Genomic DNA, 12,536 nt, shown 5'->3' with positions numbered 1-12,536 from the left:
TTAAATGGTTTACTAATATTTTACTTCTCTTGCTATTTCTATTTCAATTCTTCTAGTAAAAGAGGAATATTAACTTTATTGATTAGTTTCCACTCTAAATGTCAAATGGGGGAAAAAAAGATGAAATCAATTGCTGTAGTAAATTTTTTGGTTATTAGAATCAGCTGAATTTTAAATTATACAGCTTTTAAATTATAAAGGTTGAGAATTCATACCTGGATATATGAAAAAGTAATTTCTGATAAAATACAGAAAAATTATTTCTTTCACCACTTCTCTGTGTGACAGGTGTCTGTTCTACTCAATCAAAATGTAATTTCCCCGTAATTATGCACAGAGCGAGAACTTAGGAAATATTTAATATGCATAGGCTTATCATGATGACTGACAACTGCTATATGAAATCCACATCTAATTCTCCTACAGAATGCAAATTCAAGACCGAACTCAGTAAAGGGCTCTGACTCACGTAAGAAATAACAATTTACTCTGCATTAATGAAAGAGCCTATCATATACCATAGGAAAATTATTTCATTTAGTCTCAAATTAGAAATGTTTCAGAAGGAAAATGGCCTACTGAGTCAAGTGTTAAAATATTCATGAAAAGAATATCTTCAAAGAGATTGATAATTATAAATGCTGTGGCTCAATGTAGGAATATACAGTACTCCACAGAAAAAAAATGTTCTGAAGTTGAAGAAGTGCAAGATTTTCAAGCTAAACAATGATGTCAGGAAATTCAAATGAAATAGTAGATACAAAGTCAAGATCATTCTTCTTGCTAGTTAGTAATTACTATTTCTCCTTCCTTCTTCACGTTTTCCAATTCTGGCAGTCATCTTAGACTTTCCTTTAGGCCCCAATTAATTCAACTACTAAATACCAAAGTCTGTTAATAGTCGTATTTGTCTAACTTTGGTGGAGGTGTAGAGGGTAGAGTTAAAGTGGGGAGAGTGATGAGAGACTTGGGTGAGAAAGGAATGGAGTAAGGAAGCCATGAAATTATTCAGGGAAAAACAATGGACCCGAATTAGGGAAAGGAGAAAAGGGACAGAAAGGAGTGGTTTTACAAAATATGCAGTATTCTCTGCCGAAAACTTTAGTTATGCCCACTGCTTATAGGATGGCATTCAGGAATGGTCCTTCATGACTGGTCTTCACCCACACCCTAGCTGCCTTCACTGGATGGTATCCCCCTAGGCTCTATCGGCATCACTCTTAGAACCCTGACTATGGACCAGAATCTATAATGGCCGGGCTTTGTGTATGTGTGTTTCAAATTATAAATCCCAGGAGGATGAGAATCATGTCTAAACGTCATTGTCATCTTTTTTTCCCCATTTGACAATGCTTATACAAGTATTGAAACACAGTGAGAAGTCAAGAAATTGAATGGAAAGGAGCTACATGATATGCAGAATACACATTGTCTATGTAATTCAATAAAAATGTATTTGGGTTACTAGAAATAAAGTGTATCATAAAAAACCTAGGAGGCTGCTTGAATTATGAGATCAACCTAAAATCTTAATCTACCATGTTGAAGGCTGAATTTCTTACTCCAGGTGGTAATTTGTTGAGGAAAATAAATGTTTACTTTTTTTATATCCTGCATCATTTTTAAAAAGAGCTGAGATAGTAGGAGAATAAATAAAGCTGATTTAAGCTCAATTTTTTTTTTTTTGTGAACTGAACAATTTTTTTCTTTTTTTTTTAATTTTTTTTTATTGATTATTTAAAGCATTACATAGCTCATGATATATCATCTTTCATACATTAGACTCAAATTGTGTTTTGAACTCCCATTTTCACCCCAAATATAGATTGCAGAATCACATCTGTTACATATTCACATTTTTACATAATGCCATATTAGTGTCTGTTGTATTCTGCTACCTTTCCTATCCCCTACTATCCCCCCTCCCTTCCCCTCCCCTCCCATCTTCCCTCTCTACCTCCCCTGCTGTTATTCAATTCTCTCCCTTTTTTTTCCCTCCCCCTTGCCCCTCATAGCCTCTTATAATTTTATGTATCCTTGAAGGTCTCCTACCATTTCCATATGCTTTCCCTTCTCTCTCCGTTTCTCTCCCCCCATTCGTCTTTGTTTACTGTAGTCTTTTCCACATGCTCTTCCTTCCTGTTCTGTTCTTAGTTGTTCTCTTTATATCAAAGCAGACATTTGGCATTTGTTTTTTAGGGCTTGGCTAGCTTCACTTAGCATAATCTGCTCTAATGCCATCCATTTCCCTGCAAATTCTATGATTTTGTCATTTCTTAGTGCTGCATAATACTCCATTGTGTATAGATGCCACATTTTTTTTATCCATTCATCTATTGAAGGGCATCTAGGTTGGTTCCACAGTCTAGCTATTGTGAATTGTGCCGCTATAATCATTGATGCAGCCGTATCCCTATAGTGCACTCTTTTAAGGTCCTCAGGGAATAGTCCGAGAAGTGCAATAGCTGGGTCAAATGGTGGTTCCATTCCCAGCTTTCCCAGGAATCTCCATACTGCTTTCCAAATTGGCCTCACCATTTTGCAGCCCCACCAGCAGTGTACAAGTGTACCTTTTTCCCCACATCCCCGCCAACACTTGTTGTTGTTTGACTTCATAATGGCTGCCAATCTTACTGGAGTGAGATGGTATCTTAAGAGTGGTTTTGATTTGCATTTCTCTGATTGCTAGAGATGGTGAGCATTTTTTCATGAACTTGTTGATTGATTGTATGTCCTCCTCTGAGAAGTGTCTGTTGAGGTCCTTGGCCCATTTGTTAATTGGGTTATTTGTTATCTTATTGTTTAATTTTTTGAGTTCTTTGTACATTCTGGATATTAGGGCTCTATTGGAGGTGTGGGGGGTAAAGATTTGTTCCCAGGATGTAGGCTCTCTATTTACCTCTTTTATTGTTTCTCTTGCTGAGAAAAAACTTTTTAGTTTAAGTAAGTCCCATTTGTTTATTCTTGTTGTTAACTCTTGGGCTATGGGTGTCCTATTAAGGAATTTGGAGCCCGACCCCACAATTTGTAGATCGTAGCCAACTTTTTCTTCTATCAGACGCAGTGTCTCTGATTTGATATCTAGCTCCCTGATCCATTTTGAGTTAATTTTTGTGGATGGTGAGAGAAAGGGATTCAATTTCATTTTCTTGCATATGGATTTCCAATTTTCCCAGCACCATTTGTTGAAGATGCTATCCTTCCTCCATTGCATGCTTTTAGCCCCTTTATCAAATATAAGATAGTTGTAACTTTGTGGATTAGTCTCTGTGTCTTCTATTCTGTACCATTGGTCCACCCGCCTGTTTTGGTACCATTAAGCTCAAATTTTTAAAATGATCCTTTGGAAACAACTATGTAAATATGTCTGCTTCTTGCCTATAAAACATTCCATAATAACAATTCATGTTTTGGGGTCTCTTCCTCCTCTGTCCATGAACTAGTTTTTAAAATTTATATAGAAGATCTTTGGCAGAGCAGTAAAAGAACTCTTAAAAAAATCCTGTGTTTATAAAAATAATCACTTTAACTAAGTAAAGATACTCCTTCCCAAACTACACTAGCAAAATTCTTTAAAAATAGTTTAAAATACAACCATAATTTCACAATGCTCTAAGAGTTTAAGTTGAAATGGCAAAGTAAATCAATTTGACTTAGACGATAGGAAAGGAAGGATCCCAGGTATGTATAGCTAGAAACTATTTCATTCATGCTTGTTTACCACTTAGTGTATAGAAACCAAAATATCCCTGCTTAGTCACTTCTGAAGCATCAAAATTCCAGCTCAACGATTACAAACAAAATAACATATGGCTGTACCAAAATACTGAACTTGAATATTTTCATATCTAGCTGAGTAGTCCTCACTACTATGTTGCAGACCAGAAGTATCAACATTACCTGGGAGCTTGTGGAAAATGCAGGCCTTCAGGCTCCACTCTAAACCTACTGAATCAGAATTCATTCTAACAAGTTCCCTTGAGGATATAAAGGCACATTAGAGTTTGGCAGGCACTATTTTTAAAGACCTTTGAAATTTTCCCATTTAAAATCCCAGTCAAAAAAAATAAGGAACCCTTAATGGGAGCCTACCCCTAGGTATAAAAGGAAGGATTGATTTTAGAGCTCTCTAATGGGTGCATTTAGAACCAAATAATCAAACACCTAATTGGTCCTTGTCTTAGAGAACATCTGATCCACAGGCTAGCTTTAACACCAGCTCAGGATGTTGAACAGGTCTTTGTTTCCTCAGCACTGACCACCACTGCTAGTTCAGTGATGGTACAAGTGAATGTGGGGTGACAGAACTCACTCAACAAACTTGGGTAGACAAAGACATACTAGGGCATGTGAACAGTGGTATATGAACAGCGGAATTCATAATGCGAAAGTCTAACAGTGCTCTATGTTTCACTGTTAACTTTTTTTTGTACCAGTAATTGAACTTAGGGGCACTTAACCATTAAGCCACATCCCCAACTCCTTTTTAATATTTTATTTAGAAACAGGTCTTGCTAAGTTGCTGAGGCTGACTCTGAACTTGTGATCCTCCTGCCTTAGCCTCTCGAGCCACTGAGATTACAGGCATGAACCACCATGCCTACCTTCACTGTAACTTTTAACAAGATTTGAGTTAAACAATATTTAAATGTCATCATTTTATTACAAATAATAAATCTATCAAAAATATTATTCATTAAATATGCACACCAAGATAAATATGAAAGAACAACTCAAAACATTCCTATTTTAGTTCCAAGTTTTTTCAGAGAGACTGAGCGTTCAGAAAGCTCTGAGTAGCATATGTCTACCTAAAGAGACAGACGGGGATGGAAAAGACATAGTTCGCGCCTCAAGAAATGGACAGAAGTACTGATAGATCTTTTGCATGGTCAGGTCAGGCCTTTCAGAGAAAATAATCTGGACTCAGAGAAGAACATACAAACTTGTAACACAAGGCCTTACAAATGAGATTTTCAAAGTCACAAAATGTAATTCATGTTCTTGAATAAAAGGTATTAGAAACCAATGGAGAGGTTTTTTTTTTTTTTTTTTTTTTTTAATTTCAGGGTATAAATATGACCTAGTGTAGGAGGCCATGTATGAATTATGGGTTTGTATGAGCTATCACAAGGCAGGGAGGTTGCTTTTCTGGGAACTCCTGGGTGAAATTCCCCAGTTCAAGAATGCCCAGATTATGCTAATACCCTGCCTTAGCTCACACCTTTGGTTCAAACGCAGCCATCCCAGAGGTAGAGGAGGCAGCCCAACCTGCTAAGCTCCCGCCAGTTGTTTCTGCCATATTCTTCTTATTTCCTCAGGAAGTTCTTTACACTGAGTCCCACTGGTATTCCCACTCATAAATAAAGCCCACAAACTCCCTTTGGGGGGAAGTTAGACCCAGTCTCCATTAGAGCTGATCCCCATGGGATCCAGCTGTTTGGCTTATTTTTGTGTCTTATTTCTTAAATTCCTCATACATTTAATATTTCTAATCTGACTTCACCACCCTAGATTGGGGAAACTGAGTAAATGTCACACGGGTTGTGACTACCTAATATAGAAGAATTGGTACGATGCAGTACCTTAATCTTTAAAAAAAAAGTCCTTTTTAAGAAGACATCTCAAAAAAGAGTAATTCTTGATTTAATGCTTTCTCCTCTAGGGCATCAATCTGAAACCTAGAAGATGCAAAGTTTGACCAAAGAAAACAAAAAACACAAAATATAGAGGTAATTACAAAAGGTGACTCAGTTTTCACTATGGAACACGGTAAGAATTCTTTCCTAAATGATGAGGTATCGAATATATGCATAATCTCTGACGAAGAAAGCATAACATCCAGGTTGAGAGTGTAAGGCAAAACGTAAATAGTACACAATCACTCATACTGAGTGGGTAGAAATACCCAATCAAAGACTAGACATTTCAAAATCCCTACAGAGAACAAAAAGTCCCCCTACTTTACAGCCAAGTAAAATGTTAATTTAAAAATGTAATACAAAATTTTTCATTTGAAAATTTTAATAAAATTCCATACTATATTTTAAAAGTAACATTTTTATAAAATATTCAAATATAATTACTATTATTAGCTGTTAGGAGAGGCCCTCCAACATAGGTCCTAAGTATCCCTGCACATCCCTGCTGGGTGCATTCAAAATGCAAGGACCTGTCCCGTCTTTACCTGGATCATTTCTCAAGGTTGTATTTGTAAAGAAGCAACCTGAAGGGATAAGAGAATGTCTCCCCCTAAATATCCCAGGCTATCTTACTCCTTCCTGTGACAGTGTATAACTCCCCAAATTTAGTATCCCTCTCCTACAGCACAACCCACTGCATGCACAGGTATACACACTGGGGCCTCTGTCACCTCTGCCATCATCCCAGGGTGATATGATGTTAGCTTGAAATGAGGGTAAAATTGAAGCCACTGAACAATTCTTGAACCTGGCACTGAAAAAAGAAAACAAACAAACAAAAAACTCATTCCTATTATTAAGATTAATCTTACCGGATCCAGGTTCTTAAAAAGCAGGATGTCTTTGCAAGCCTCTTGCAATCTATTTCTTTGATCATCAGTTTTGGGATGTATAATCTAAAAGGACACCAAATTAGAAAAACAAAGACAGTGGTGAGAACAAATTAAAATCTTAACAGGAATGCCCAAAGGTGTTCACTTTAAATGACTAGTAACTATCAGCCCACTAAGTAAGGAAAAGCAATACAGTTTGTCTCAGGGGGTGGTATACAGTCATCAATACAGCACTCCAGCATTTTTCAAAAGAGTGTTTCCCTAAAGTTAGCAAGTTGATTCTGTAAACGTTCATGACTGGCTATAAAGACTCCAAAGTTCCCAGCCAACAGGGGTAAGTACAAAAGGAAAACATGTTACAAAGAAAAATTAAAGACTGCCTTTACTCTGTCTCTGAGTTTAATGCTCTTTTTAAGATGAAGCACTTTCCTTTGAAACTTGATGAACATTGTTTCTAGAAGCAAATAAATTCTTAGCTATATATTATATTAGATGTGGGATTTTCATAAGGGAGAAAGCAATGATGCACTGCCAATTCAAGACAGCAGTGTGTGTTCCAGAGAAAGTGAATCCAAAGAATGCTGGCGTATTATAGTCTCACTAAATTTTTATTCCAGGAGGACAAAGACAGCAGAATGTCCTCTGTAAGAGTGGCTCATCAACTTTCAAGTTCCTTCTGACCAGCAGAAGGCTCACTAAACCAAAACACCTATTCTTTTCTGTTTGTTTGTTTGCTTGCTTGCTTGCTAGGGACAGAACTCAAGGCCTTGCACATGCTATGCAAGTACTCTGCTATTTTAAGAGCCCTACAAATACCAACTCATTTCCTATTAGTAACAGGCCCCATAAAGCAGGCACCAACTCAGAGGCAGGAAAATGACCTTGCCCAAATGACCTCTCCAGCATCTCCTGGTCCATTGCTGCAGAGCTAGGACTTGTTGCAGGCAGGCAATGATTTCTGAACCAGGGATCAGCAGGCAAGTTTGTTTTTCTATGCCTCTGAGTGAAGGATTGCTTTAATGAATGGGAAAAAAAATTAAAGAATATTTTCCAATACATATGGGGAAAAAATTAAAGAATATTTTCCAATACATAGAAAGTATATAAAATTCAAATTCAATTGTCTATAAATAAGGTTTTAATGGAACACAGACATGCTTTCATTTATATGTCGTCTAGCTACAACAGTACAGTTGAGTAGCTGCAAGAGACCTTAGAACCCCCAAAGTTCAAAAAAAAAAAAAAAAAGCCTCTATAGAAAAATTTTGCCAGCTCCTGCTCTAAGGCTCTGCTGCCTGTCAATTAGAAGAATTACAACACAGTCAATAAATAAGGTTTACTCACGTATTTTTAAAGAGCACTAAGTATCTTGTTATGCAAGAGAAATCTGTAGAAGATATTTTCATTTTTGTCTAATCCATTCTCCACAAAGAGCTGAAAATCATCTTTTAAAACTGTCCGTCAGAACACCTCTTTCTCCAGCTTTAAACCTCAATGGACTCCATCCATCACATCTGTTGAGAAGTAAACCCCCATTCCTTCCTTCTCCACCCTATCTCAGCCACTCATCCAGCTACCCCTGCCTTCACTGGGAACCTCATACTCCTCCTAATAGTCAGCTCACGGCAAAATGCACCACTAGCTCTGGCCAGATCCTTCCCCATTCATGTCTCAGCTCAAGAAGGCCTTCAACCACTCCAGAAAAACAGGGCCCCTGTTTGCATTAGGGGATTTTAATTCTTATACTGTTTTATTGCCCCGTTAGCACTTCACAGTTTGTAATTATTCATTAATTTACTTGTTTGTCTGCATTTGCCCCTAGACTCTAAATTCCAAGAGGGCGGGGGCCTAATCATTTTGCTCACGGTTGTATACCTAGCACCTAGGCAGATATGCAAAATATACTCCAAAAGAAATCTGTGGAGTAACAGAACAAAGAAACCCTCAACTCTTAAATTTATCAGCTCTACTCTTCCAGCAGCCACATGTTAGATATATAAAATCCTTAAATTTTCAGGTATTAAAGGTATTCCAACTGAAATCTGTTATTTTCCAAAATGAGTTTTTGGTATCTAGATTTTCTTTGAATTCACATCAGAAGATGCCTGTTTATACTAGAGATTTAATGATTTGGTGATGTACATAGTCTTAAATTTGGTATTACATAGAGAAATAATACAAAATGTCCAGATGAAACATTATTCTAAACAGTATACATTTTTCTCACAAACATTTTCCAATATCTGCCTAGATCTAATTAATGTTGAAATGTGTAGTAATCATTCCTAAGGGCAGTTTGCCTTATAGTTTCTATGACAAAAAGGTGAAGTTTTAGTAACATGTTTAGAGGAGAGAATATTAAGAATGACTGAGAACCTAAAGCACCTTATTAAAATCATTAACACATTATTAATACATTACCAAAAAATTTCAAATGTGGGGCTGGGGTTGTGGCTTAGTGGTGTAGTGCTTGCCTAGCATCTGTGAGGCATGGGTTTGATTCTCAGCACCACATATAAATAAATAAAATAAAGGTCCATGGACAACTGAAAAAAAATATTAAAAAAAAAATTCTTAAAGGTATTATAGTGGACAAGTCTTGGAGTGAATGCCCAAACCCACAAAGAATCCCCTAGAAACTTCTCTAGGAACTGACTGCCCTTATTTATAGAAGTTGTTCTGAGTAACCAACTTGACCTCCTAATCCTGTCCCCAATCTGGCCAACACTGGTTCTCCCAGAAACTTCTGGGAAATTAGAATTTTGAGCAGAGAGATACAGGAATAAAGAGAGACTGGAAGCTGGGTATTTTTCAATGACAACACTCAGTTCTGGTACCCTTGCTGCTGAAAACATCCCAAAGGTAGGTTACCTGCTAGTTACAGCTTGGCCTTTGAACTTTTTCTGAACTTGAGTAAGATCTCTACACACTGTCCAATAAGCTCTCCCCAGTATTTTCTTTTTTGTGTGTTCATCTCAGTGTGAATGGGCTCTTTTATGCAGCCAAGGGTGGGTGTGTATGTGAGTGTGTGAGTGAGTGTGTATGTGTGTGTGTGTGTTATTGGGAATTGAACCCAGGAGCAAAGGCTCCTTTAGTGAGGTATCCATTCTCCGACTCCCTTTTTTATTTTTTATTTTGAGAAAGGGTCTCACTAAGTTAGTTGCCCAGGCTGGCCTTGAACTTGAGATCCTCCTGCCTCAGTTGCTGGGATTACAGGCAAGTGCCACTGCACCCAGCTAGCAGAGCAAATTTTAACACAGGGAGCCTCCCCATCAAAACTGTTAGCAATTAGTTAGACTGAACTAGCCAATATTTATTTTTCTCATAGGTTCAATGGAAGCTAAAATTCCTCTCAAGATCTCACAATTTTTGAGTCAATGAGACAATGCACAGTTTTTAAATTGTACTGCTAAATTCTCTTTAATTTAGATTTTTATTAATTTAAACTGCCTCATCAAACTTACCTTTATTATTATATTTTATCATAATCATTTACTTACAAATATAAAGAATGTGAGCAGTCTTCAAATGCTGCCGGATAGGTATGTGATAGGCACAAGGTAGGGTTTTTTCAGACTTCACAGAGTGGTAAATAGCATGTCACAGATTAGCAAAAATATCTGGATTCTAAGGCAACATAATTCCCAGGCTGGGATTTGAGGACTTCATCAGAATAACTGAAGTTCTGGTAGTGAGAAATAATACTTAGCGCTGGGAATATTCACAGGATCAGGAGTGAAATGAGACTTCAAGATCTTCTGTGTTACAAGTCTCCTGATCTTTCTACCACTGGATTTCATGTGTATTTCAGGGAGCTTCATGATGTAATGACTAGGGACCTACCATCTGATTTTATTTATTAAAACTCAATCTAATTGAAGTAGTTTTCAGAGCTACAGAAATAGGTTCTTATTTATACCTTTTAAGGTTAAAGAGAAAAGGGGGACATTTACAAAGCATGTACTCAAAAAAAATTATTACTTTTCATTTCCAGGCACATTAATCTCTTATTTAGTTTACTTTCGACTGAATAAATAAAAGAAGAACCAAGTTAAAGGACACAGCTTAAAAACTGCGTCAAACTACACTGGACAAGTTCTTACAAAAACATTAGGGCCTCCAAGAAATCATTTGCTGGGCAAATAATCAACACATAGATTTTTTTTTTTTTAATGGTAACTGCTGTACTGACACCTTCTATGTGATTTTACTGTAACTTGTTTCAGAGTAAGCTTCTATTGTTATCACTAATAGGAACAGCAGGTCTTCTCCAGCATTTTTCTTTACTAGAAGCACTTTCTAAAAAAATAACATTATCACTATGAGAAAGACAGCTGAAAACATTTTTCATCACCAGGATGTATTTTGCAAAAGAAGTAAAACCAGAAATACAGTGAGCAATATGTTCATCTTTCCTTTTATCCAAAGAGACATATTTTTTGGATAAAAATAATTCCAAAGAATTTGAAACAGAAGTAGGCTATCAGAGGTAAGACTTGAAAATGTAATAATCAAAATAATTCCATTATGTCTCCTGTTAACCTGTATGCCCACTGGCATCTTTTCTATTACTCTTTATATGAATATCAATCGAAAATGAATTAATTCAGTAAATGACATACCCTGGACTCTGCATCATCTTCTTCTTCATCAGGATTATAGGCTTCTGCACATACTATAAATATAAAAACAAACTTTTTAAAGATTTGTTCATTAAAAAACATACTACAATAAATACATCTTTAAAAAGCTAATATACAAAGAGTACCATGTTGTAAAAAAAAAAAAATTAATTCCAGGGCAAGTAGTCTACCCTCTAAAACTGATTTTATAACATAATTTACAAGGAAATTCTTAGAATATAATGCTGTATTTTAAGACACTGACAAGTGCTTTTAGCTTTCCTTCATTCAAAGCCTAAATCCTTTTGTCTTCATTCCCAAGGCAAAAGAAATGCTTAAAACCTAAAAAGTTACCTTAAAGGACACACTCAAAAAAAGTCCAAGTCTGCTGTGAAATTTTATCAATTTAATCATATTGCTGAACAACTTTCATAAATTATCCATATTCTAACCTTTCAAGAACAATATTACTAATATTTTGCATATTCCCTTCATCTTTATTGTTTATAGTGCATATGCAATTTTAAAACCTGCTTTTTCATTTAACACCATAAGAATTTCACATGTCATCAGAAGCAGTAAATATTGTTTTTAAGGACTGAAGATTATTTATCAAATGCTATAATTAACTACTTCCCTAATACGGAACATTTAGCTGGCTTTTATTAAAACAACTTTGCAATAAACATCTTCATACATAAATATTTGTCTACATTTCAGATTATACTGTAGACGTTACTCCCAAGTGCTATTTTGGGGGGCTAAAAGGCATGACGAATATTAAGGCATATTTATCATCATATTTCTTCCAGGGGGGTTGGACCCACCCATTATCCTACAAAGAATGTGTAAAAAGGCTCCTTGAACTCTACCACAAAATTAGATGTTACTGTTTATAATCTTCACCAATTAAAAAAAAAAAGAATTTAAGTTTTTCAAAATTATTAAATCTGACTCGCCTGGCATGCGCGGGGCACTGGGTTCGATCCTCAGCACCACATAAAATAAAAATAAAGATGTTGTGCCCACCAAAACCTGAAAAATAAATATTAAAAAATCCTCTCTCTCTCCCTCTCTCTCTCTCTCTCTTTAAAAAAATGGCTCCTCTTTAAAAAAAATTTAAATCTGAACAATTTTCTAGTGTTTATAGGCTGACCATATTTCCTCCTTTGTCTTTATCTATGGGGGAATATTTGGTTTCCTTTTCAAATTAACCAGTTTCTTAATCCAATGTTAACTGTTATATGAATTGTTTTATCCAATTTGCTTTTTAATGAGTTTTACAATGTTTTTATAGATCATGCATGTATATTTTTAACATAGTGACATCTATTGAGGAATAAAATGCCCCAGTATGACTTAAACCCAACATTAAATAT

General features: G+C 36.0%; 1 protein-coding gene across 2 annotated transcripts in view; it reads right to left on the bottom strand.

The window, feature by feature from the left end:
- The window catches only part of PRKAR2B (protein kinase cAMP-dependent type II regulatory subunit beta), a 97,080-nt gene that overhangs the window by 28,748 nt on the left and 55,796 nt on the right, over positions 1 to 12,536 (bottom strand). For both annotated transcript variants that reach the window (XM_081282901.1, XM_081282900.1), the window contains exons 3-4: positions 11,158 to 11,210; positions 6,515 to 6,598 (exon numbers count right to left, since the gene is read on the bottom strand). In XM_081282901.1, the coding sequence (XP_081139027.1) occupies positions 6,515 to 6,598; positions 11,158 to 11,210 (137 nt within the window). The remainder of the gene's footprint in view (positions 1 to 6,514; positions 6,599 to 11,157; positions 11,211 to 12,536) is intronic.

The sequence above is a fragment of the Spermophilus citellus genome, assembly GCF_964194105.1.
Source record: "Spermophilus citellus genome assembly, chromosome: 3".
NCBI lineage: Eukaryota > Metazoa > Chordata > Mammalia > Rodentia > Sciuridae > Spermophilus > Spermophilus citellus.
Note: the sequence above shows the minus strand (reverse complement) of the source record. Positions and strands in the feature narration are given on the sequence as shown.